Source organism: Chironomus tepperi, unplaced genomic scaffold (assembly GCF_022539635.2).
Source record: "Chironomus tepperi strain 1889 unplaced genomic scaffold, CSIRO-AGI_Ctep_v1 contig_177, whole genome shotgun sequence".
Lineage (NCBI taxonomy): Eukaryota > Metazoa > Arthropoda > Insecta > Diptera > Chironomidae > Chironomus > Chironomus tepperi.
Window position 1 is genome coordinate 1101078 of NW_027226299.1, and position 27886 is coordinate 1128963.

At 30.4% G+C, this 27886-nt stretch overlaps 3 protein-coding genes and 1 long non-coding RNA gene across 4 annotated transcripts; 1 reads left to right on the forward strand and 3 right to left on the reverse strand.

Annotated features, from left to right (window-relative positions):
* Positions 1 to 6668: 6668 nt before the first annotated feature.
* LOC139089416 (uncharacterized) lies at positions 6669 to 7438 on the forward strand. The gene is made up of 2 exons (XR_011544293.1): positions 6669 to 6798; positions 6863 to 7438. It is a non-coding gene; the product is annotated as an uncharacterized lncRNA (long non-coding RNA).
* Positions 7439 to 8837: 1399 nt separating this feature from the next.
* Positions 8838 to 9980, reverse strand: LOC139089522 (actin-binding protein IPP-like). Its single transcript, XM_070639075.1, has one exon. It carries the CDS (start codon positions 9978 to 9980, stop codon positions 8838 to 8840), a length of 1143 nt encoding a protein of 380 aa, XP_070495176.1.
* Positions 9981 to 17826: 7846 nt separating this feature from the next.
* LOC139089523 (uncharacterized) lies at positions 17827 to 18719 on the reverse strand. Its single transcript, XM_070639076.1, has 2 exons — positions 18297 to 18719; positions 17827 to 18234 (listed from the first exon to the last, which is right to left on the reverse strand). The coding sequence occupies exons 1-2, from the start codon at positions 18717 to 18719 to the stop codon at positions 17827 to 17829; spliced, it is 831 nt and encodes a 276-aa protein (XP_070495177.1).
* Positions 18720 to 25367: 6648 nt separating this feature from the next.
* Positions 25368 to 27856, reverse strand: LOC139089371 (uncharacterized). Its single transcript, XM_070638894.1, has 6 exons — positions 27607 to 27856; positions 27286 to 27541; positions 26928 to 27227; positions 26296 to 26869; positions 25647 to 26137; positions 25368 to 25591 (listed from the first exon to the last, which is right to left on the reverse strand). The coding sequence occupies exons 1-6, from the start codon at positions 27843 to 27845 to the stop codon at positions 25487 to 25489; spliced, it is 1965 nt and encodes a 654-aa protein (XP_070494995.1). The 5' UTR covers positions 27846 to 27856; the 3' UTR covers positions 25368 to 25486.
* Between the last annotated feature and the right edge of the window lie 30 nt (positions 27857 to 27886).

The following is a 27886-nucleotide window of genomic DNA, read 5'->3' on the forward strand; positions in this document are numbered from 1 at the left end:
AATAAATTCTTTAACTAGATAGAACGTCTCTCCAACTTGCTATACGCAAGTTTAGCTCTAGGACCGTTCACTTATTGCATGACGCTCTTAAAGGAAAGGGTGAGATTGGCTGGGTCAAGATTACCCCTTGGTGGCGAGTTACGTCTTGTTACAGAAAATGGGGAAAAATCGCATTCCATAATAATTGAACAAACTCACATTAATTATAGGAATTAATACTTAAAATTTTTACACTTACTATGCATGTCTAATTAAAAGTTATTAGTACATGATGATATGTTATACAGAAAGTACGGCTTCAAATATGCAGCAAATATATTAAGGCTGCTTATTTAAAGTTTTTTTTCCCTATAGACATCATTTATGAACGAAAATTAAACTATAATTGGTTTTAAAATAAACAAAATGAAAATTAAATTTTTTGTTACTTAAACTGTACAGCTCTATGTCTGCATGATAGTCTTTAATCGTTTGAACAACTGAACTGTGCTTACAATTCAAGTGTAAATATGAAAACATATTCAATGTAAGATTAATACTCAAACTATAAATCAATTAAGCCTGTAATAATCTCCTTATTTTCCAAAGTCTCCCATTTATAGCTATCTTCTGGTCAATCTTCTATCTCGCAACATCCACTGATCTTGTTTGTGAATTTCATGTGATGGATATCTATCCAAACGAAAAAAAATATGGCTGTGAAGTTAAAAATATGGTAAACATTACAAGTCCTGATTTAGTTTATATCAATTCGGCTGTAGGTACACACCAAAATAAAAAAACTGACAATGATGTGGTCTTAATTCAAGCTAATGCTAAAGCAATTCACTATTTGCCACAAGGACTGAAAAATTTCTTTCCAAATTTGAATTCAATGATTTTAAGATACCACAAAATGAAGAGTATTCGATCAACTGAGCTTCAATCATACCCTGAACTTATTTATCTTAATCTTAACTATAATAGGATTGAAGTGGTGGAAGATGGAACTTTTGATTACAATCCTAATCTCCAATTCTTATTCATTAGCAATGAAAGAATAACTCATGTTGGATTGAATGTCTTTGACCACTTGAGCAAATTGACTCATTTATATATTGAAGATACTAAATGCATAAATGAAGAAGGTACAAATAGAAAAGAAGTTTTGAAAGTAATTCTAAAATCAAAATATCAATGTCGAGACTATGATTATGTGAGGTTGGATGGAAAGATTAAAAGCTTGGATTCAGATTCTAAACATTTAAATCGTGAAAATTTTTTAATTTTTGAACAAAATCTCAAAAATTTAGAATTTGAATTACAAAACTCAAGATTCTCATATCTTGATAGTTTCAAGGCAAGGATCAAAGAAATTCAGAAAAAAGTATTTGAATATAAAATTTCGATTCATGGAAGGAGATCAAGCATAGGAAATTTTGATGACAAATTAAAAATCAATCTTTATGAAAAGTTTGAAAAAATTGAAAGAGATCTCGAAGGTTCTCATATGTACATCTTAAAGGCAGTGGAGATTAAAATGAAAGAATTTGAATCGCGCTTGATGGAAAATCTCCAAAAAGCTTTGTTACAAAATATCGGTGTTATATTGAAGACCATGGAAAATGGAGACAAGAATCATCATATTCCTTATGTCAATGGTTCAAATATTTAACCTCAAAATTGACATTTTTAAAATTTCAAAATTTTATTAGAAATTGAAATTTGAAAATTTGTTAAAAATTGAAATTTTAAAAATTTAAATTCAAAAATTTGGCAAAAAATAAAATTTCGAAAATTTTCTAAAAAACAGAGACTAAAACGTAGGTATGAAAAATAATCTTTGATGAAAAAAAAATCATTTTTTTCGATGATGAAAATAATCGTGATTTTTTTCATCACACGTAAAATTTAATCACGCAGAGCAAAAACACATGGTTTACAACTTTTCTCAAAAGTTTTGTGTCCACAGTTAAAATTTTTCATGTTTTTTGACTTTGTGTTGATACTTCTCTAAATTAGAGAAATTTTTAATTATTTTGTTTAATAAGCTTTACTTATATATAAGGACGTATCATGTAATTTTCCATTTTTTATAACTTTTCCCAATCAAGCATGTCTAAAACACTAATTGAACTTAAAATTGATTTTATGTAATTTTTTTCAAAGCAACTCTACTCGGCAAAAACGTCCTGAATTTTGACTTCGGTTTTTGATGTAATTAAAGGTTGATAAGTTAAATTGATTACAACGAAATCACTAAATAGCTAAAAAAAGACAACTCTTGTGTTTCTGATTATACTTGATTAGTTAAAGTTTAAAATTTTAACAAATCAAATTTTCTAAAAACGACAACATTAGAGACAGGAATAAACGGAATTCAACCAATCTGTGGAAGCTGTTTTAAGTAAAATAGCTAAATAACAAGAAAAGGCTTATTATATTTTAGTTTATTACAATAAAAGAGCTAGAAAAATTTCAAAATTTCGTGATTAACACAAAACTTTTGAGAAAAATTGTCATCAAAGATTATTTTTCATACATTTTAGTCTCTGTTAAAAACTTAAATTTATAAATTGAAAATTTGAATATAAAATTTGTTAAAAATTGAGTACATGTTCAGATGTTATACAGAAAGTACGGCTTCAGAAATGCAGCAAATAAATGAGTTTGTTTATTTTTTTTTTTTTTTTTTTTTTTATTTAAAGTTTTTTTTCCTATAGACATCATTTATGAACGAAAATTAAACAATAATTAGTTTTAAAATAAACAAAATGAAAATTAAATTTTTTGTTACTTAAACTGTACAGCTCTATGTCTGCATGCTAGTCTTTAATTGTTTGAACAACTGAACTGTGCTTACAATTCAAGTGTAAATATGAAAACATATTCAATGTAAGATTAATACTCAAACTATAAATCAATTAAGCCTGTAATAATCTCCTTATTTTCCAAAGTCTCCCATTTATAGCTATCTTCTGGTCAATTTTCTATCACGCAACATCCACTGATCTTGTTTGTGAATTTCATGTGATGAATGTCTATCCAAACGAAAAAAAATATGGCTGTGAAGTTAAAAATATTGTAAACATTACAAGTCCTGATTTAGTTTATATCAATTCGGCTGTAGGCACACACCAAAAAAAAAAAACTGACGATGATGTGGTCTTAATTCAAGCTAATTCTAAAGCAATTCACTATTTGCCACAAGGACTGAAAAATTTCTTTCCAAATTTGAATTCAATGATTTTAAGATACCACAAAATGAAGAGTATTCGATCAACTGAGCTTCAATCATACCCTGAACTTATTTATCTTAATCTTAACTATAATAGGATTGAAGTGGTGGAAGATGGAACTTTTGATTACAATCCTAAACTCCAATACTTATTCATTAGCAATGAAAGATTGACTCATGTTGGATTGAATGTCTTTGACCACTTGAGCAAATTGACTCGTTTACATATGAAAGATACTAAATGCATAAATGAAGGAGGTACAAATAGAAAAGAAGTTTTGAAAGTAATTCTAAAATCAAAATATCAATGTCGAGACTATGATTATGTGAAGTTGGATGGAAAGATTAAAAGCTTGGATTCAGATTCTAAACATTTAAATCGTGAAAATTTTTTAATTTTTGAACAAAATCTCAAAAATTTAGAATTTGAATTACAAAACTCAAGATTCTCATATCTTGATAGTTTCAAGGCAAGGATCAAAGAAATTCAGAAAAAAGTAGTTGAATATAAAATTTCGATTCATGGAAATTTCGGAAATTTTACAAGCATAGGAAATTTTGATGACAAATTAAAAATCAATCTTTATGAACAGTTTGAAAAAATTGAAAGAAATCTTGAAGGTTCTCATATGTACACCATAAAGGCAGTGGAGATTAAAATGAAAGAATTTGAATCGCGCTTGATGGAAAATCTTCAAAAAAATTTGTTGCAAAATATCGGTGTTATATTGAAGACCATGGAAAATGGAGACAAGAATCATCATATTCCTTATGTCAATGGTTCAAATATTTAACCTCAAAATTGACATTTTTAAGATTTGAAAAATTGAAATTTAAAAAGTTTATAATTTTATTTACATTTGTTGAAAATTAAAATTTTGAAAATTTATTTAGAATTAAAATTTAAAACTAAGTTAAAAATTGAAATTGTAAAAATTTGAATATACGATTTGATGACAATTGAAATTTTAAAAATTTAATAAAAATCTAAATTTTGAAATTTTATAAAAAGCTTAATTTTATAGATTAAAAATTTGAATATAAAATTTTTAAAAATTTAAATTTAAATTTTGAAAATTAAAATTTTTGATTAAATTTATTAATTTATTGAAAATTATAACATTTACTTTTGTTAAAATTATAAATTTGATAATAATTCAAAACGTGCTGTGTTGGTCAGACATCAAAGGTTCACTAGAAAATTAATCTAGTCTTAATTTACCAGAATGTAAATAATAATTTGAAATTTAAATATTTTCATGTTTTTTACGGTTATTTAAGGGGTCGTTCGTCTATCACGTAACACAAAAATTTGAATTTTCGAAGCCGACCCAAAATTTGCTCAGGAAATTTTAAATTTTAATAAAAAGCGTCTTTATGTAATTTGCGAATCGACCATAACTGCATCTAATTTTTAAGTATTTACCTTGACGAAATTTGTGAAGGATCACAAAAGAATAATTATTTTTAAATTGAAATTTAAGTAATTATTCGACATTGTAAAATCAAATTTTGTACTGAAAACTCAACTTTGGAAAATCTTTGGAATAGAATATCCATAATTAATTGATATTGTTGTTTTATTGAACTGTATACACAATCCATCATATAAAAAATGCAATCACATTTAATGTGAGATAAACAATTGGACATTAATTTCATATAATTATTTACATTCCTTGTTCCTTTTAGTCTTATCATTATAGCAATCTTCTGTCACTCAACATTGGCTGAAAATGCTACATTTGCTAACAAGACGATTGTAATTTCAAGCAATAAACCGAAACTCGATTTTTATGAGCTGTTCCAAAAACTTGAAAATGACCTTTCAACATCCCAAATTTACATGCTGAAAGAAATCAATGTGAAAATTGATGAACTTCAAAATCGTTTGATAAACAGACTCGATAAAGATTTACTGAAAAATGAGAAATGAGATTAAGCTTAATTGAAATTTCTGAAGATTTTTTGAAAATATCAGGAATAAAATACAAAAATCTTTTGACAGATACAATGACTATTCTGTGTTTTTTTTAAATGACAAAAAGTTGTTCCTTGTTAGATTTTCAACATCATTCAGCAATAATTAACAACCAAGCGAGCAAAATCTTTTCCATACATGAAGTTTTCAGTTCCTTTTTTGTTATCATTTGTGATTATTTTTTGAACAAGCAATTTTCTTTTGATATTAAAAACTTTTATGCTACTTATTTCTTGCAGACTCTAATTACGCACTCATTTTTATGAATATTCATGATTTACTCATTGATTTTTTTTTCAACATTCAGTTCCAAAAAAGTCATCATTTCTGTGATTTATTGTTGCATCAACTGAAGTTTAGTTTAATTTTATCGACAATCCTCAATGAGAAAATAGAATCGAGGATGAACAAAAAAGAAATCGATAAAAAACAAAGTTAATAGAAAATTCAAATCTTTGTTTCAGCTCATCTCGTTTGAGTAGCTTCATCACAATAAAAAAATAGAAAGTAATTCCATATTGCTTTCAAATGAAATTGATTTCCATTTATCTTTATCAATTTACCCCCTTTTTTTTGCAGCAGCTTCCTTCGTCTCTTCTCGCCCTTTTGCAGCTCTGTAATCCAGCTGATAATTTTCTTTCGCTTTATTTTGTTTTTATTGAAATTTTAAATTGTTAAAAGCGAGAATAATGGAAATTGAAATTGAGACAAAAAGTAATTGATAAGATTGTAGGAAGATTAGGCGAGAAACTTTTAAATTGTATTAAATTTGTTCGATTTTGAATGTTTTTACAATTGTGAATAATATTCGTAAGGTTCCTTTGATGTTCATTTCATCGAAAAATATATTTCCAAATTTGAAATTTCAAAATTTTTTGCATAAGTTTTAGGAGCAAATAATTTACAAATTCATTATATTAATAATGAACAAAGACATTTCAGGTAGTAATGCAGCCTTTATCTTATTCCATAAATTAGTTCCTTGTAAGAAAACAATTTGCATAATTCGAAATATTTTAAAGCTGCTTAAAAGATTATTTACTTTGTTCACACAGACATGTCGAACTTTGATAACAAAATAAACAAATTTTTGACCTTCAACATTGAGAGTAGCCTCATATATGAGGGATTCGATGTTGATTTTGTCTAGTTCCAACTCTTTTTCTTTATTGAAATTTTTAATTTTTTTTTAATTTGGAAACCATGGAAATTTAAATTTTTGAAAACCGTTACACTTTAAATTTCTGGAACTAGTTTTAATTCAAAAAGTATGAAGTCCGTTAAAAATTTGAATTTTCAAAGATCGTTACAATTTGAATTTGTGAAACCCGTAAAAATTTTATTTTATTTTCTTTTTCTATTTCAAGACCATAAATGGAGCTACTCATTTTTCAGCACAAAGCGGACAAAAATGAATGATTTACATTATATTAATACAAGTATTCTTATATGTCTTTGTAAATTCTCAGCTTATGTCTCATTATTTAGCATTTCATTTAGAGCTAATTTTTTACTTATTTATGAAAGTAAGACGTTCCGTTTCGTTCAGTTTTGATTCTCTCTTCTCACGTTAAACGTCAGAATTATTTCATATGATGTGGTAAGCATTTTTTTACGAATTGCTTAACTTAATATCACTCATTGAATATCAATGTTTTTTTAAGGAAATACACGGTTTTTGTTATTTCACTTGCGGCAATCGCCGTATGTGCTGAAACAGAAGATGAAAATACATTAAAATGTCTTGTAAATCACCTAAAATCAAGAAATGTCCATGAAGACTTTTTCGACTCAGTGTCAAACAAGTTCTCATCACCTGTTGACTGTCCAAGCTTGATTAATGGACGATTGGAAAGAGCACATAACAAACTCGAAACAAAGCTTAAATCAGATGCCAATTTTGCAAAATATGCTGACTGCATTATGACAAACCTGAAGAGAAATGATGCAAATACGGAAATTATGTTGCGTCGAGAGGCAATTAAAATAAATGGAGTTGGAATTCAAATATGGAATTATTTCAATCAAAAGGAATATTTGGATAAATTGAAGAAGGAAGTGGAAAACAACATTAACACTACATTTAGAACTAAATGTGCATAAATGTAACTAACATCAATTGACATTCAAATAAAGATAATAAGGTAAATAATGTGTATACTATATGTGATGAATAATCAATAAAATTTCAATCATATGATGCACAGTGCTGAATGTTGTGTAACTATAAAGTATGGAAATGTTTTAGTTTTAAATTTCAATGCTACAATTGAAGCATGAGCTGAATTTTCTGCGGTGTACATGAGTCATTATGTATGTATGATGTTCAATGCCACACTGGCTGCTGATAAATAATAATGATACGGAAATAGGACTGCTCTTCAACAGTTTCTTAAAGATTTGAATTTTTTGAACTCTACAAAATTTTAAAGTTCAAATTTCGAACTTCCGAAAATGAAAACAAATGAAAAGTAAACAATGTTTTTAAAGTGATTAATTAATAAAAGTGAGATAATAATCAAGAACTAGCAAAGTGAGCAATAGTTTACTGATACAGAATAATTAGATCCAGCACCTGATACTAATATTCAAAGTTAAAGAACTGTTCCAGGTAAATAATCAAATTAACTTTCTAATCATCAAAGTCAAAGGTATTAAATCTTTAAATTATCAAGCCACGAACTTAGATTTCTCTTCTTTCGTCGTGATTTCAATAAAATTGCATTTACATTCTATTATGCTTTTCGTTGCTGCATTCAATGTATATGTGACAAATGATTGGGTTTTAATAATATCAAAATTGATTTTAAATTCATGGCATGAATGCAATTGTGGCTTTTTGTTGTTTTGTACTGCAGCTTTGTATCTTGTCAAATATTATTGGAAATGCAATCGAGCATGAAGCAATTTTGTATATTTCTGAATATTTGACAAAAATCGATTTTAAATTTCCATTCACAGCTGAAGGAAACATGACATTAATCATAAAGAGAATCAAGAACGTCCTTTGACAATATTTTCATTTCCTTCTTTAATCCAGTGTCAGATTTTTAATATTAAGCACGAAAGATAGAAATGAAAAGCTTCTGTCACTTGTGTGTCAATTCTTCCCTTTTTTACTTACAATATCATGAGGACATTTAATGCTGTTCTATGAGCGCCCTTGCATGTCAAGATTTGTTTGAACAGCTAATGGACATGTCAATAAAGTATCCAATTTTAAATCGGATTTTGATGTATTATTGTGTCATTATGGACGACTTTCTTTGCTTCTTATGCTTACTATGTTCTAGTTCAATGTTTGCTCTTTAATGACAAATAATGAAGTGAATGGATCGAGACAATAAAAGGAGATACAGCACAGAAGTGAAGAATTAACTTTAAAGAGACAATTTTTGTTAATTTTTATACCTATTTTCTCTCGAATAGCGACTTCCATTGCTATACAGTCAAGCATTCTTCTTATTGGAACCTCTAAATTCATGCAGATACCATTGTACTGTGAAACTTTTGATGCTGAACAAAATAAACATTTTGCATCGCAATAAAAACCGAAATTCCCTTTAATGACTCAAAGGAGAGACGGAATGGAACATAAAATAAAGTCACAAAAACTTAATCCATGCAAATAATTCAGCTCTAGTTTTTATTACTTTGTATTTGAGTCCAATGTATGAGTGCATTAGATTTAATGAATTTTAAGTAATTTAGAAAGTCTTGGAATGAGTAAAGAGACTTTTTGTACCATTTCTGCCAATATGGATCGTAAATGACTTCTCGTTCAAAGAGCTGCTGATATCCGAATCGATAAAGGAAGTCAGCAAATCGTGGATAATCTGTAGATTCAAAGCAACTGCGATAAATTGAATAGGACATGCTGTCTTCTAAATATTTCTGCAGTTCCTGATTCTTTAAAAGTTCTTGCAATCTTCCTGTATTTTCATTCTTCCTTAATATCACAATTCTCCATGATGGAAACAATCCAAAGCGCACTTCCATCATCAGTTCCATCAAATATTTTTGTCTCTCATTCCAATCATACAACAGCCATCGTGCTGCTGCATAGAAAATGTCAACTTCTGAATTAATTCCAATATTTTCTAATTGCAGCCATTGCTTGACTTCATCCTTGTCCATTTTAACAAAATCGAGAGTAGCAACAACTGTGAGGAAAATTTTCTTGACTTGTTTCATCATCATTGACTGGATTTTCTCATATTTCCATGTTCTTGCTTCCTTGTACAATAAATATGCTTGATCTTCCTGAAACCAGTTGATATTTTGTATGAGATTCCAACATTGCTCGACAAGTTGTGACACCTGAAGATATTCAGCACCAATTAGCAATGGAATCAATCCATCACGTTCAGTTTTCTTTGAACTCGAAATCATCCATCTATAAATGCTATAAAATGCATTCGGATTGATGTCAGTTCCATTTAATTCAATCACTTTCTCGTCCTTTGATCTCTTTGCAAAATAATCAGAATAGCATTGCAATATCAGTAACTGACACTCGAATTTCTTTCCATCAATTTGGACTAGAATGTCATAAGATTTTGGCTTCTTATATTCAGCAATGATGAGTTTCTTTAGATCATCTTTATCCAGCAATTTCGGATTCTCCTTCCAATGGAATTCATATTTATCAGGACAAATTTCATTAATACTGCGCTCGACATCATCACTTTCGGTATTTTTATGATCACCGACTTGACTTTTATTACATTTTGAAATATCATCCAGAACTGCTGTAAAACCTGCTATCAAGTCGTATGACATTTTCTCCTTTTTTGATGGATTTTTTGTTATGAAATGTGGATCAATGTGAACTATGATTATTTTCTGGATTATTAGATACAACATTGTTTGAGAAGGTCATCATATTCATCCCATTAATCCACTTTAAGGCTAAGATTAGATGATGTTCAAAGAATTAAAGGAACTTATTTATTATTAAACAATGTGCTTCGATTTCTTCTTAATCTTCTACATCATGATTATGTCTGTGTCCATAAAAAGAAAAAGGAAAAACTTTTCTCGTATCCAATAATCAGAAAAGAATTTTTTTCATTTGCAGTTAAAGGCTTAAATACACAACAAACTTATGCTATATAATAAGACAATGCATTGAACATTCTGGTGTAAATGAAGAAGGCTCAAATACAGAACAATGTCAATGATAAGAACTAAATAAATGTGTAAATGTAACTAACTAGAGCGTGTGTGTGTGTGAGTCTGTATTTGAATGTTCAAGTGAGAATGAAACAATAGGAGAAGTAAATAAATTGCTTTTCCACCTCATGAAACACACAAGATAATTCTAATTAAACCGAAATTAACGTTATGGAAATTGTATCATTGAGAAATAAATGTGTATATGTATGTTTGGTTAAAGGATATGAGGCGAGACTTAAAGGATTATATTTCTGGAAGGCTTAAAACTTTTCTTCTTAAATTCTTCTTTTTGTTTCAATTTTGCTGCATTTCTAGATGTGATTACTGTGATACTAAGTTTTATCTACACAACTTGACTTCTTGAGGTGATTTAGCTGACTGATGAACGGATTGAAGTAAATTAAATTCAATATTTTATAAATTTTCACAAAAATTCAATTAAAACACTGACTCATTGTTTACAAATTGAGAATTTGAATTTTACAAAACCGTTAAAGTTTGAATTTTAAAAAAACGTAAAACTTTGAATTTTACAAAACCGTTAGAAATTGCGCAAGACAAATTTACCAGTTTTAAAGGCAAGGAAGAGATTATCAATACTTGAATATTTTCTTGAAATATTTATCTTTAATGCTTTTAACTCCAAAAACTAATAATTTTCACTTCACGTGAGATTCCTCGAGGGTGTTCTTAATAATAGTGACGTAAAATTCAAAATAATTTCTATGGAAACTGAAAATTAAAGACATAATCACACACAAAGATATTAAGGAATTTACTCCAATTAATTATCATTCACAACATTGAGCTATAAAAATAATTCACTTAAGCTACTCTCAAAGTCCAATTAAAAGGGGATTAAGGAGAAGAGCTTTCTGATGTTTTCGCAATGCGATACAAAAGGATAAAGAGGAATGATACTAAATTTATTGCCATGTGATGTTATTATTTTATTTAGAGCATCTACTGCAATTGTATTTAGTCATTCTTTATTGTCTTGTGTCTTAATTATTTAAACTTGTATGTATTGTATATTCGGATCAGTGATTTATTGATTTGTTTTGGCTAGGATTAGGTATGCATCGGGTCTTTGATCTTGCATAATTCCTGATAGTTTATGCTTTGTTTGTTTAATTGCTTGAATTTTTGATAAAAAGTTCGTTAAAATAATTTTTTGAATTTTTCACACAAATTTAATTTTGCGGTAAATTTTCAAATTTTTTCTTTAACGAACTTTTTCAAGAACCGAAAAAAGAAAAGTTTGAAGATTTCCTTTTTAATGAAATTTTTCAATCTTTATCTGCTAAATTATCCCGAGAATAAAACTTTATCGTAAACAAAATGAGAATTGTACATCGAATGAGGAAAAAGAATGAAACAGAAATTGAGCTGTTGATTGCAAATGAATTGAGAAAAGGAATCAAATTGAGAAATTTCAGTCACGTTTTGTTATTCAACAAGTTTTTCTTCTCACTCGATGCTTCCGGATGTTTCCAATAAATGGGAAAATTAAATGAAATGGAAAAAAATTTCTTCACGTTTTTCTTCATCGTCTTCTTAATAAAGTTTTAGTTCCAATAAGAATGAAATCAAATATTTGGAAATTTGGGTATTACGTACAGCACATATTCATTTAATTTATTTGATATTGAGCTGTAAATTGCATTTTGCTTTCCTTTAATATTTTCATCTTGCACTTGACATGTTAATAAAGCATAAATCTTCTCATGAGAATTATTTACTCCACTAAGCAACGATACTTGTTTCTATTTCCATTGTTTTGACATTTTGGTTACTTGTGTTGTAAGTCTTTTGAAATATATTGCATATATCGATGACTTGCCATAGAATGCAGAAGAATGTACTTACTCTGTAGAGAGCTTTTTACATTTCATTGTCGATTCCTTACCAAGTTTCAATTTTATTTCCTCAAACTCTAATTCTTGTACATTTTTTCGACTTTATTGACCTAAAACATTTCATTTCATATCTGATAACTTATGCTTTACTCTGTAATTGAATTTGAGTAGCCAGCACTATTTTCTTCGTCTTGTTCTTGTTGTTCCTATTGTTCAATCAATTTATTTAAGCAAAATTGAATCAAATTAAATTACTTTCAATTCCACAAGTCAATGAGAAATGATTCAAGAGAACCAACTAATGAGCTTTTGATGAATCAAATTTGAAATTGAATTTTCTAACAAAGCTGGAATGTTTCTTCATTTTATGATGCAAGTTTATCTTTAGCATGAAATCGCATATACATTCACATTCAATGCAATACTCACTGTGCATGTATCAATATCTTATTCCTCAATTCAAAAGAAATTTTCGTTCTGATTTGGAAGCGTCGAAGTGTGGAAAAAGATTCAACACTCGTACTCAATAGTTCAGCTCTTTGTGAATTTTTTGAAGGAACCTGCTGATTTGATAGACAGTTCATCTGACTGTCTAAATTTTAGAATTCCACTCTTCTGGATCTTTTGATGTTGATGATCTCTGGATCAATAAAATTCGTAGACTTAAGACGTCTTGTTCCTTCATATACTTTACAAACTCATTTTCTACTTGCCAACATATCAGAAGACTTTACTCCTTCCATCATCCTCATCATCTTACGATTTGATATCATACAACTACTGTTCAAATTGTGGAAAAAAGGAAGAAATATCATTTTTATAAGAAGGAAGTTTTTCCGTTCCTTTTTGTAAGTTTCAATAAGCTTTATTGAATTCAACTCGAGTTTTTCTTTTATTTTTCCTGCTCTTTCATACACAATTGTTGCTGTTGTTATTGCGGAGTATAAGAATGAAAATGGATAAGATGGAATAGTAAGGAACATCATCATTCATTGTACAATTTTTATGTTTTTTTATATGACGGGATAATAGTTTCATTTTAAACACAATTTTCCTCTCATTCATTGCAATATCATCGTCTGTTTTTACTTTTACTTCTTCTACTAAGTAAGCAAGAGCTAGAGGAAGAAGGAATGAACGATAAAATTAGATCATGGTAAGAAAATTGAGTCGATGCTGTTGTATCAAGTGGAAGAGAAAATAAAATTATTTTACAGCATCTAGCACTGCTAGTTTTGAGATGAAAATTCTCAATTTTATTAAGCTGTGGTTAAGTTTCATGTCCTCATATATATTATCAACGTCACGTGATATACAAACAGTACATGAATCAGGTAATAGACTACAATTAATTTTTTTGCTGCTGTTGCTATTTCAATCTGATGGTTCCGCGACTATAATTTACATTTGATGCGAAAATAATTTCAGCAAATTTTTGTGTCGGAAACATCCAGTCGTTATTGACATTGAAATATTTCTTGGATTAAAAAAAAATACCGAAGCTATTCATATGAGAATGTGGCAAACAACATCAGGTATCAAATTCCTGCTGTATGTAAGCATCATTCCAACAATTTTCAATCTTGACCTAACTCCACATTATACTCACATACAATGACTTCCTTTTGTTCTTCTCCCAATTAATATTCATCTCGTGACCGCAAACCAAGAACAAAAGATGTCATTTAAGTCTGAAAAATTGAATTTGAGTGTCACTTCTTGCTCTTTATTACCGCGTCCAACGAGATATTCTTGCGAAGGTGTTGCTTGTTCTTATTCTTGTTTCTTGTCCATTAGATAGCTAATTACGATGTTTAATTAATTGAAAACAAATTGAATTCCAGCACAACAAATAAAAGAAAGGGGAAAAACTACTCGATAAGGGTAAATTGCTGTTCTAAAAATTCAAATTCAAAATGACCGTTGACATATTCCCAATATTTATCAATGCTGAATAGATGCGCATTTGAAACTAAGCATCTGAGAGCACTGGAACTTGATGTTTTTATTTCATTATTTTTATTCTGTCTCATTCATTTCAGAATCCTTAATCCTGAGACACTTCTTGCAGAATAATTGAATTTTGAGACAAGAAGAAGAATTTTCAAGTGCCATAAAATCTCTTCCTTCTTGTCTCTTCCATTTCTTGTTTTTTCGTATATCCGCGATACTGGCGAAACAATCCCGAAAGTTTTATAAACAAACATTAAGCTGCATTTGGATGGTGTATTTAAGATCTTAAATAAGGATTTAGTTCCTTTAACTGGATAATGGAGTTGAGGAATGTTCAATGTCTTTCTATCTGACTGCTGAATATAGACCATGAAGCGAGTCTATGACATTCATCTGACCCACCCAACATGTAGAGGCATAGAAGTCAATTTCTCAAGTGTATTCATGCGAAAAAAGGCTTCATCACTGTACAAGACTTAAATAGCAATTTTAGAATGATTTGAGTGCTGTGACTTTTTTCTCAAACCAAATGGAGTTGTGAAGGGGACGAGAGGACATAAGAAGAGGAAAAAATCTTGAAAATAGACTTAAATATGCCGGAAATTTCACTTGACCTTCTCAGTTTGTGAGCAAAAAAATTAAGTAAGTAGCATTAAATGATGTTCATGGATGCGGAAATTAAATCTCATGTCATTACATTCAGCATAAAGAGCTTCTTTAGTGCTTCAATTAATCCAATTTGTGGTCATTTATTGATGCAGCCTTTCAGTTCTGATTCTGTCTAATTATTCACATTTTATCATGAATATGTCAATGTTATGCAAATATTTATCAATGGCCACACATAATTGGTTTCAATCAAGCTACAATTAGTTGCATATTTGTGGCTGCTTCATTTCCATTTTGTAGAAACATTTTAAATTTCATTGGGATTGATTTTTGAGGGAAATTTGTGAAATTAAGTGGCTTTTATGGCCAATATATCATACATCATCGACATTCCACAATAATACTCGATTCCAATTTGATGCGGAAACTTTTATCCAAATGGGAAAATCAATCAATTCCGATTTTTCATGTCCTGAAAAGTTGAGAATATGAAAATGTCGTTCATGTCATGAGAAGTTCCAATGAGAAAAATTTAATTTAACGGAAGCTAATCTTCTTGTGATTTATGTCTTGTTTATCGTTATTTATCAATGGATATCCAACAAGAAATCCTCACAAAAATATTTCAAGTCCATTAATTTACTTTCTTGCCTATCCTCATCTCATAGCTCAGTCATGGTTAAGCTTACAACATTAATTTAAAGCTCATAGAAGCATATTTAAATTAATTTGAGTCCAGGATTAACCTCAAATTGGAGTTAAATCCTCTACCTGATGCTGCCTGCCTCATCTGCCTCATCCTGAACTTTTCAATTTTTTCCTGCAATTTTTCTTCTTTCTGCTTATTTGAAAATTAAATTTTAAGAGACCGACAATTTATTTTGTGGAGTGTCTCGTACCAAATGAAAATGTTGGATATAACAATAATGGATAGAGATAGAAGATGAAACCGCATATGGTTTTCAGCATCAATATCTTAATCTGTGGAAAATTTCTGAGATCATCAAGAAAAAAGTTCTTTTAATGCTCGTACTTAAATTGAAAGCTGCTTTCTTTTATTGCGATTGGATCCAGGGTTGGAACTAGAGATTTTTGATTAAATTTTTGAACTGGAATATTAGTAAGAATTATTTATTAATGTGCCTTAAAAATAGCCTAATTTAATTTTATAGTTGCAACTCTGAACAGCACTCACACAATTTTCATATAAAGCTGTTGGTTGTCACATTACCACACAGCAGCAACATCGACTTTACAGGAGTAGAAGAATCAGTAAACAGCAGCAGTAGTATAAACATAAGCAGTTGTAGAATGAGAGAGAAATGCATTCAACCGAGAACATAATTCATCATTTTAATCCACAATCGTGTGTGGGATTTCAAGTGCAGAACTATCACATTGGTGATTAATGTTGATTCATTTTGTGCACGGAGGATTTCTAGCTGCTTTAATTCCAAAAATTAATTTCTTTGAGTGAAAAAAAGCTTTTTACTTTTATTTTCTATTGGAACTGACGAAAGTAATAAATTTATGAATTTTCATATTTATGGATGTGAGTGAAATGGAGACAGAATATGACAATGACGGCAAATTATTAATGGTGCAAATTATTGCACAACTGCCTGCTTGTTCCCATTTTTCAAATAGAAACATGACTGTAACATGGAAAACAAAATTGAACTGCAAATGGCACTGGACATGGACATTCTATTGCTATTGAATCAGATTCAAATTACATAAATTTGATGGCACTTTAAAGAGCAGTTCTGGCACCCTAACAAACTTGACGAACGATGCAAGGAATTGCTTTTTAGCATATTTAATTGTCACATCTGCTCATTCGGTTACTTCCTCACTTGTGTCTGCATTTAAATAAAATCGGATTTTTTCATTATTTCTTCTCCATAACAAGCATAGCAAGTAAGCATACATAAAACACTTTCGCATTAATTAACTTAAAACCTCCAACATAAATCTCTTCTTTTAACAGCATCAACATGCATCAGAAATGAAATGAAACGGGAGGAGGTGGACAAAGCTTAGCTTTGTTATTTTTTATTCCACACTTTTTTTCTGTATGTTCATTTATCTAGCCACTATAGCTATACATGGCATTGAATGCATTCAGTTCGTGTGTGCTCATTCAATGAAATGGCAATGAAAGAAGAGCAAGCAAGCAGGCCAGCAAGAACGAGGGAAAGAGGATTTATGAAAAACAATAAAAAATGTCATTTATTTACTCGCCATCGTAGTTCCGGTGTTAAATTTCAATACGCTATGTGCCATCATCATCATCATCATCATCCCCAATGTGATATTTAAATACACACTATGTGATAAATATTGTTTGTATGTCCATGTATGTCCATGCAGAAAGAGCATAAAAAATAAACTTTTTCCTCCCTATTCTGTTGTTGTTTGTTCATTGTTCATTTAATTGCCATTTATGGTGAGATTTTTTCTCAATGCCTGCTGCATTTATTATTATTTTAAACCCTCAGCATGCTTTTGTTTTATTTCAATTTCTTTAATGAATTCATCAAGTTCCTCTGAATTTCTACGAAAAAAATGAAGCTTGAAAATTTATAAAGTCATATGAATGTTCATGGTTTCCATAACATATGTGCTTAGAATATGCAAAACCCAAATGAAGAAAGTAATAACAACTACATTTTTGGATAGAAAGAGAAAGAGAAGGAAAATAAGTGGAAATGCTTTTCCATTAACATTTTTTCACGTTTCACAGCCATAAATTTAAAAATTCTTCATACTCTATCCAGTCATTCCTATTCTATGTACTGTTTGGTTTAGCTTCAACTTCTATACTGTTGCTCCACAAATATAATGCTGGTGATGATGATGCTGAAGCTTTTCTGATGTTTGACTATTTAATTTATGAAACATACTGGAATAACAAAAAAAAACAGGCAGGATGAATGAATTGCTTGCTAAAGACGCGAATTTTTGCAGTTTTTGTTGACATTTCAATTTATTTATGTCTATTTAAATTCTCTTGTCATGTCCTCTCCTCACTTCTTCATCATTCCATCTCGTCCAAATATCAAATTAACATCATATTTGCCTCCTGACGTTGAGCTTCTTGGTAAATGATCATCCTCAACTGGCCAATGACGGTCTTCAAATGTAATCATTGATGCACAATTTCCATAAATGTCCGCAAATTCCTTTATCGTATATGGCCCTTCCACATCTAAAACAGCTTCCATAAGCTTCTCATCGGGTGTCCATTCCTCAAGTTCGGATGTAAGATAATATGACTTAAATGCCGTGTCTTCATCTGCCTCTTCTTCCTTGATTTTCTTGAACAAGTAATACATTTTCTTTAAGAATGTTGAAATGTTTCGTTCAGGATTTTCCGATACGTCCGTAATGTCTGGCAAGTTTGCCAAACGCCAAACAATTTTCTCGAAAAATCTCTAAGGAAACAAAGCAAAAGAGGAAAGGATTATAAAGAAACTTTATAGTAATTCCTACAAACCTGATTGATGTTGTTGTAGACTAAAACCACACGAGATTTATCAAAAAGTTCGTCTGAAATTTTACTCAACTGTTGAAAATAATTTCCAATTAATTCATCACTTCCTTCTAGCATGTGAACAGAATACATATCATGTCCAACAAGAAGACCGCCAAGTCGACCATCATCCATTGGATATTTATAAATTTCCTTGATTATCTTGTTGAATGGATCTTTAATCTTATGTGGCTCAATCACTGTCCTGTGTCGTGCTAAGTAGATTACACGTTGAAAGTAACTCCGACGTCCAAACACAAGCTGATTATCTCTTACATGGCCTGCTAATGTTCTACGATTTATAAATGATGGAACTGAATATTGCTCATAAACCTTATTAAGCTTATAATATGGAACATTGGCTGACGTCTCACGGATTGACTTCATTTTATCAAATATTAAGATTTTGTAGTATTTTATGATTACTTAGATTAATTTCGAGAAAATATAAAATATTAAAGGGTTGCTATGGAAATGTTTATATTGAATTCACGGGTTGTCAAGTGCTTTAAAGTTGTTAAGTAATGAAAAATTGAAGGACATGGAAAATTTTGTTTTTTTCAAGGGATATAAAATTTGAACTCGTATGACCTGAAGTTAACTTCAATCAAGAATTAATTGAAGCTAACTTCAGGTCATACAAATTATTTTTTGTTTACATCGATTTTTACTTCGTTTTCATTATTAATTATTAATAAGTTGTGCATTAAGTAATGTAAGTGAATATTTAGCAGCTTAAAGGAGGAATTACATCTACTAAGATAGTTTCAATAGCGTAAATTATTAGTTTATTGTAAATTCGAGCATTTTACTTTAAAAAATATCAAATTTTTACAGTTTCATACAATTTTGAGGATTTCACGACATACTAGATTTACTGATCGATTTGACATTCAGGTACGTATCAGTGATTCTTTAAAGAGTTCATATAAGTCAACAAAAATTAATTTTCACGAGTTTTCAAAGAAAAATTTCCATCCCTTGATTAATATTCATTAACAGTGCCAATAATCGGAGTTTATCGCGGTATTTAACCTTTTAACACCCAATCTTTAATTATTTTTTCAATAAATTTTCAACCTTGTGTCCTTTGAAATTCAATTAATTTACATTTTCATTATTTACCTTGCCGTGAGTTCATAAAATTAAATATTTTTTATATAAATTGGTAAATAATACAGTGGATTGGGAAATGTATTATCAATTTAGCTCACATTGCTTATTGGAAATTCGAATTTATGGGTTTTAATTAGTAAATTTATGTACATAATTATCCTAAATCAATAATTAAGTTAAAAATATAATTTTATGTCAATGAACTTATTGAGCAAATAGTTATTTTGACTTGTGATTCTGATTTAACAAGCTTTCAACCTTCCCCTTCAGTATCATGACATCATGACTGTCCCGATGTGTTTTATGCCGAAAATTAATATTTTCCTGAATCAAATTTTCAAAATAATAAATTCAACATTTAAACCATATGCTGCACACAAATTTCGAACATGAAAACATTATATTGCTCTATGTCACTGTTGCTCTCGTTATAATCCTTTGCAAATTGATATCAATGTTCATTGGTGTGTTAAAAAAATTTTTGGCAATAAAAAAAAGTGCTTAATTTGCATGAAATCTATAAAAACAATAAAAAAGAGTGCAAATTGGCATTTTATTGCAATAATCAATTCATGGACATTTAACGGAAAATTAAATTGAATATTGGGGGGCCGAATTGTTTTTTTTTTTAGGTGAATGGTCTCCGACAAAAAAATCAATTACCGTTTGATTGCTGCTGAATGTTCAAAATATTTATGCGATAAGGGAGAAATTTTTCAGGTTGGAGAAACGTTTTCAGAATAATTTTGAAAATATTGTCTTAGCCATAAGCTTCAATATTTAAAAACTGCTAAAGTTAGTTTGAATTTTAAAATCCGTTAAATTCGAAATTTCGTTAAGTTTCTAAAATCTGTTGAAAACGATGAAATTTGAATTTTAGAAAACCGTTAACCTCAAAATTTCGTTAAGTTTGTAAATTTTGTTTGAATTTTTGAAAACAGTAAAATTTCGAATTGTATAAACTGATTCTTCCTGATTTTTCCAACAATTTCAAAGAATGTTTCCCCCAAAAGAATCAAAAATTAAAAACAAAAATGTTTCATTCCTACAAAATTTCTGATGAGATAAATGAAATCAACAAAAAGGGGGAAAGACAGAAGATTATGAAGCATATGGAAGTGAGAAAGGGGAGAGAATCGTATATAAAAAGTGATGATTCGTGTAGCATCTGTGTGATTCGATTTATCAAAACTATAAACATGAGTAGATCAGCACATTTTTGTGAATAAAATCTCGTTTATAATTTTTTTGCTATATCATATCGCATTTATATGTGCTATTTACTTGCTGATTCTGCCTGTCTTCAATCTTTTTCATCCTCCTACAAATTTTCCTTTGACCTCATCTCATCGTCTTCCTTTTCATACTTACTCATATGAGTAGACACATATGTACACTAATAGACGTAGAAAACTTGAATATAAACAGATGATTTGCAGAATATAAGAAGTGAGGGTAAATATGAGAGCAGTCACATAACTCTTGATTTATGACTACACATTTGCAATATTGAAACGTTTTCATTATTTTTGCACTTTTTAACTTCCTTCCATTTCCGATATTTTACATTTTTCACTAGTGCTTCTTTTTTAAAGGAGTTTCCAAGAGAATGCTGGAAGTAAATGTTGCATAAACTTTAAATTTAAAGCAGTAAAATTAAAATCAAATTTAGATAAATGAGGACATTTTTAAGTCGACCATAAATTTCAATTAGCCATTTTAAGGATTCAAACTTAATTTTTTCTGCATTTTCTTAAATGAAAACTGGATGAAATGGCACTGGTCACTTGATTTAATGAGTGCTTAAAGCGCATTTCAATATTCAACACTTGATTCGATTTTCGAAATTCCAAATTTTGAGCAATTTCAAAAATCCGTTAAATTTTGAGCAATTTCAAATTTTTAAAAATCATTGAATTTTGAATCATTCAAAAACCAAAAAATAATCTAGTTAGTCAGTCAAAGTGAATAAATCAGTCCATTACCACATCAACTCAGTCCATTCTACTTTCAATTGTCCATTAAGACAGTAAAAAAAGCCAAATAGAAATTGAATAGAATTTCCATGTCCCATGTATTAATGTGTATTTATTTAGGTTGAATAGTGCGGAAGAATTTGTTATGATCAAAAGAAAGAAACAAGCACCAAACAATGGTCCCATTTCCATTTCCATTATTCCGACATAAATCTATTTTCTTGTCCTTCCTTTTTTATTATGACTGTGTCGAAAGAAAATGAAATGAAAATGTAATTTGATTTCATTTCCTTATTTGAAGGCAGGACCTTTCTCATCTTGAAATGAACCCCAAACGTTCATTTAAATTACACAAATTTGACCCCAAATATAAACGATAATAATGTCAGATTCATAGATTTTTAAACGCCACAAATTGGGTAATTGAGTCATTTGCATTCGTTTGTCTTTAAGAACTGGAACTTCTGAGTATCACTGATACAATAAAATGGTAATTTGATATTTGGACGAGATGGAATGATGTGAGGAGAGGACATGACAAGAGAATTTAAATAGACATAAATAAATTGAAATGTCAACAAAAACTGCAAAAATTCGCGTCTTTAGCAAGCAATTCATTCATCCTGCCTGTTTTTTTTTTTGTTATTCCAGTATGTTTCATAAATTAAATAGTCAAACATCAGAAAAGCTTCAGCATCATCATCAGCAGCATTATATTTGTGGAGCAACAGTATAGAAGTTGAAGCCAAACCAAACAGTACATAGAATAGGAATGAATGGATAGAGTATGAAGAATTTTTAAATTTATGGCTGTGAAACGTGAAAAAATGTTAATGGAAAAGCATTTCCACTTATTTTCCTTCTCTTTCTCTTTCTATCCAAAAATGTAGTTGTGTGCTGTTTTGTTATTACTTTCTTCATTTGGGTTTTGCATATTCTAAGCACATATGTTATGGAAACCATGAACATTCATATGACTTTATAAATTTTCAAGCTTCATTTTTTTCGTAGAAATTCAGAGGAACTTGATGAATTCATTAAAGAAATTGAAAATAAAACAAAAGCATGCTGAGGGTTTAAAATAATAATAAATGCAGCAGGCATTGAGAAAAAATCTCACCATAAATGGCAATTAAATGAACAATGAACAAACAACAACAGAATAGGGAGGAAAAAGTTTATTTTTTATGCTCTTTCTGCATGGACATACATGGACATACAAACAATATTTATCACATAGTGTGTATTTAAATATCACATTGGGGATGATGATGATGATGATGATGGCACATAGCGTATTGAAATTTAACACCGGAACTACGATGGCGAGTAAATAAATGACATTTTTTATTGTTTTTCATAAATCCTCTTTCCCTCGTTCTTGCTTGCTCTTCTTTCATTGCCATTTCATTGAATGAGCACACACGAACTGAATGCATTCAATGCCATGTATAGCTATAGTGGCTAGATAAATGAACATACAGAAAAAAAGTGTGGAATAAAAAATAACAAAGCTAAGCTTTGTCCACCTCCTCCCGTTTCATTTCATTTCTGATGCATGTTGATGCTGTTAAAAGAAGAGATTTATGTTGGAGGTTTTAAGTTAATTAATGCGAAAGTGTTTTATGTATGCTTACTTGCTATGCTTGTTATGGAGAAGAAATAATGAAAAAATCCGATTTTATTTAAATGCAGACACAAGTGAGGAAGTAACCGAATGAGCAGATGTGACAATTAAATATGCTAAAAAGCAATTCCTTGCATCGTTCGTCAAGTTTGTTAGGGTGCCAGAACTGCTCTTTAAAGTGCCATCAAATTTATGTAATTTGAATCTGATTCAATAGCAATAGAATGTCCATGTCCAGTGCCATTTGCAGTTCAATTTTGTTTTCCATGTTACAGTCATGTTTCTATTTGAAAAATGGGAACAAGCAGGCAGTTGTGCAATAATTTGCACCATTAATAATTTGCCGTCATTGTCATATTCTATCTCCATCTCACTCACATCCATAAATATGAAAATTCATAAATTTATTACTTTCGTCAGTTCCAATAGAAAATAAAAGTAAAAAGCTTTTTTTCACTCAAAGAAATTAATTTTTGGAATTAAAGCAGCTAGAAATCCTCCGTGCACAAAATGAATCAACATTAATCACCAATGTGATAGTTCTGCACTTGAAATCCCACACACGATTGTGGATTAAAATGATGAATTATGTTCTCGGTTGAATGCATTTCTCTCTCATTCTACAACTGCTTATGTTTATACTACTGCTGCTGTTTACTGATTCTTCTACTCCTTTAAAGTCGATGTTGCTGTTGTGTGGTAATGTGACAACCAACAGCTTTCTCATATAAATGCGAAATTTCTTATGTGGATGTGAATTATGCAGGATGGAAATAAATACTATCATAATTTACTGTGCTGCTGCAGTAGAAGTCATGTGTCATATTCACACCAAATTTTCAATTTGGGTGAATATATTGCATTTTGTCAGTTTTTTTAATTTCCTGCATCAGGCTTACAGAATTGACAAATATTTCCAATGGTGGAACTGTGCCTGAAAATACCAATCCAACAGTGAAAACCGCATCTTGATTGGTGCTTCCTGTGTCGAGAAATGTTTCTTGACTCAATACTTTTGGGTATGGCAAGAAATGCCATAAGAATTTTGTAAAAAATCAATTGATTGCAAAATACATTTTTGTAAACAAACAAAAAAATAAATTGAACTGAATCTTATTGGACATTTTAATGGTCTAGAAGTGAACTGGATCCTACTGGATCTTGGCGAAAAATGAGAAGTGAACTGGATCCTACTGGATCTCTTAATGGTCTGGAAGTGAACTGGATCCTACTGGATCTTGTTTTTATGTATCCCGAATTGTGCAGGTCGGATCCTACTGGATCTCATTTTAATATGAAATCCTAAAATCTGGAAGAGTAGTAAGCAATAAATTAGGCTGTACTGTAATGGTCGAGTTGTTACTGGATCTTGTTTTTATATATAAAAGTCATTTCATTTAGTGAATTAAAATTAATAGGTGATCCTACTGGATCTTGTTTTTATGTATCTGGAAGTTGTATGGATCCTACTGGATCTCATTTTAATGGTCTGGAATCGAACTGGATCCTACTGGATCTTGTTTTTATGTATCTGGAAGTTGTATGGATCCTACTGGATCTCATTAAAAATTTCGTGATCTCTTACGACACGTTTTTTGTCTTGTTTTTATGTATCTGGAAGTTGTATGGATCCTACTTTACAGTTCCAAAGTGATTTATTTCGACTTTATTAAGCCCGGCTCGTATAGTTCAGTTCGGGCGAAACTGCTTACAGAATACTGTAACTAAGGCTAACAGTAAATAAGTACTGTAATCTACCCAAGTCGGGCGAGCGAAGCTCAGCCCGGCTCGTATAGTGATTATAAAACAATACCCAAGTCGGGCGAGAGAATCTCAGTCTGGCTCGTCTAAATAAAAGTACTTATACCCAATTGAATCTTACTGACGGTTTTTGATCCCAAGCACTAGAAACTGCATAATTCGGACGCAGTTCATTCATTTAAATAATTTTTACTCTATAAGTAATAATTATTTATCACATTTATTTCATAAATCAATTATTTTGTTCAAGTTGTGTTTTTAATTCTTGCACAGATACAGTTTTCTGATCTACGTTGGTGTGAATATTCCCATTGATCCGCTTCATTACTGACTTTAAAATTGATTTGTTTCTTGACTTTTTAATGTAGAAATTTGATCAATTGAATGGCGAAAAATGAGCCTTTCCGAATTGCGCAGGTCGGGTGTATTAATAAAAATTTTAAAAGACAGTAGTAAGCAATAAATTAGGCTGTACTGTAACCGAGTTGTTACATAATATAAAAGTCCATTTAATGCTTAAAATTAATAGGTGAATTAAAAATTTCGTGTCTTACGACACGTTTTTTGTATTTACAGTTCCAAATTTTCGACTTTATTAATTTCAGTTCCGAAACTGCTTACAGAATAGACTAAGGCTAACAGTAAATAACTTTTTTAACAATACCAAATAAAAGTTATCCATTGATCTTACTGACTTGATAATTGGAGCATTTTGGAAAGTCCTTTGGTGGTTTCGTCATTTGATTAGTTTCTCCAACTTGCAGAATCAAAGACATTCCCTAAAACAAAGCATAGACATCATTCATAAGTAAATTTGGCAAGAATTTAACTTACAGTTTCCAAATGCCAATCAAAGTGACAATGAAACAGCCAAAATCCGGGATTATCAGCACGAAATCGTAGTCGAACATATCCAGGATACGGAAGTATGCACGTGTCTTTATATGGCGGTCTACTATGTGTTTCATTTGGAATACCGCCGTTTTTAACCCAACCAGGAATTGGCTTTTTATCATAGACTCCCATATCAACAATATGAAATTTATGTCCATGCAAATGTATGGGATGAGGTATTTGGTCATCAACATTTACAACAATGAATTCAACAATTGAATTAAGGTCAACTTTAAGTCTATGTATACATCTGCATGCTGTCACATTTCCAAATCCATTATCAGTGCAGAATTTTCCTACTGTACTGTTCTCATTACAGAACATTGTTTCATCAATCATTTCAGGCTGTGTTAATAGGGGAAATGAAGGATATAGCAGACTGATATTATTAAATGTGCCGATGCTGTTGAAATTTGCCTTTGTTGTCTCAACTAGAATGAATTAATATTTAAATAACAGTTAAAAGGGATAGAATTCCTAGATAGCATCACTTCCAAGTCAACTTTAGTCCTTAAACTGACGTTAACTTAATCAATCCATACTGATTGGATTTTCATTTGTGTACGCTGTAATTAAATTTTCAACTTACAACTCATCCGATAATTGGTTCCATTCGTGTACAGAACATCATCACTAATTGTTGGGGAATCGAGGAATAAATAAAATTTATGATCAGGCTCGGATTTAATTATACTGTCGTCATGTTCAAGAGCTTTTAGTGCTAAAAATGGAATATCCTTGACTTTTGGTTTCGGCGAATTGAATATTTTCTTTGCTGAAAAATCCGTTGATTCCCTTGGTGGATCTTTGTCAATAAAGCCAACAGTACCACCTGATGTGTTTCCATATCTCAACACAGCGAAACCTTCTATTACAGTTCTACATGGAAACATGGTTTGTGCTCTAATCCAATAGTCTCCTGGGGTTTTATTTGCATTTATAACAAAGTCAAACCGTTCGCCAGTCAATGAATAAAGTGCATCGATGGTAAATGGTTCAACATAGCTTATTTCTGTGGCAATAATTGACATTTCGTGATGCTCAACTTGTAGCAAAAAAGGACATACATTGAATCCAGAGTTGATGAATCGAAATCGATACTTCTTATTTGGTTCTACGTGATAAATTGTCAACGGAGCCAATTGATACGTTTTGGATGTTTGCTAAAAGAATTAAATTTTTTTATGACTTAGTCGTATCCAAAAAATCAATTTATCCTACATTAAAGAACCTTCCATGTCCATTAATTAGTATACTCTCGGTGAGTAACGAGCGTGAAATCATTCCGGGGAAATCATCTTCGGCAAGATGATGCATCCAATCTGATACGATTATTATATGTTCGGGTAGGTCATAGTCATATAAATGTCTATTCGGATTTGTGTTATCAGGAGCTCGTACAACAAGAGAGCCGAAAATTCCATTTGCTTTCTGATGTCCACTATGACTGTGATAAAAATGAGTTCCATCGTCGTCAGCTGTGAATGCATACCGGAATTTATTTCCATATGGGATCGGGCACTAGAAATAATTAGAATTCAGTATGTCAAGGTCAAGTTTACATGCAATGATTACAAACCTGAGTAAGATAAGGAGTTCCATCAAAATATGGTGTACCCAAAATTTGTCTCATTCCATGCCAATGAATGCTTGTAGCAGTTCCATCTGCATCATTCGTATAATCCACCACAATCACATCATCTTTACAAACATGAATAGCTGGTGCAGGCAGTTGATAATTTATGCTCAAAAATCCTCGTTTAATTCCATCAGCCATGATACATTTTGAATGAAAGCAATGCGATAAGTCACCATCCGTACAGTTTTGACATGCTCTGTCATTCATACGTAATATTTTGATAAGAAATACAGTAAACAACACAAGAAGTTACATACTTACCCGCCCATTATCTGGAATGCCTTAAGTGCAAAATTAAAATAACAAATTCGTCGGTCATTTGCAACACACTTTCGATGACATTCTGCTCCTAATGTAAAATTATCTAGTTCTATTAAATCATCAGTTTTAACGACATCCAGAAATGATTTTAATATATTATTCGTAAGGAATGGATAAGGAATAAATGCTTTGGAAATGCTTGAAGAGATAATTACAATGATGATTAATTTAATGTTCATGTCTACACGACTTGATAATTATTACTGAAATGATTGAGTCT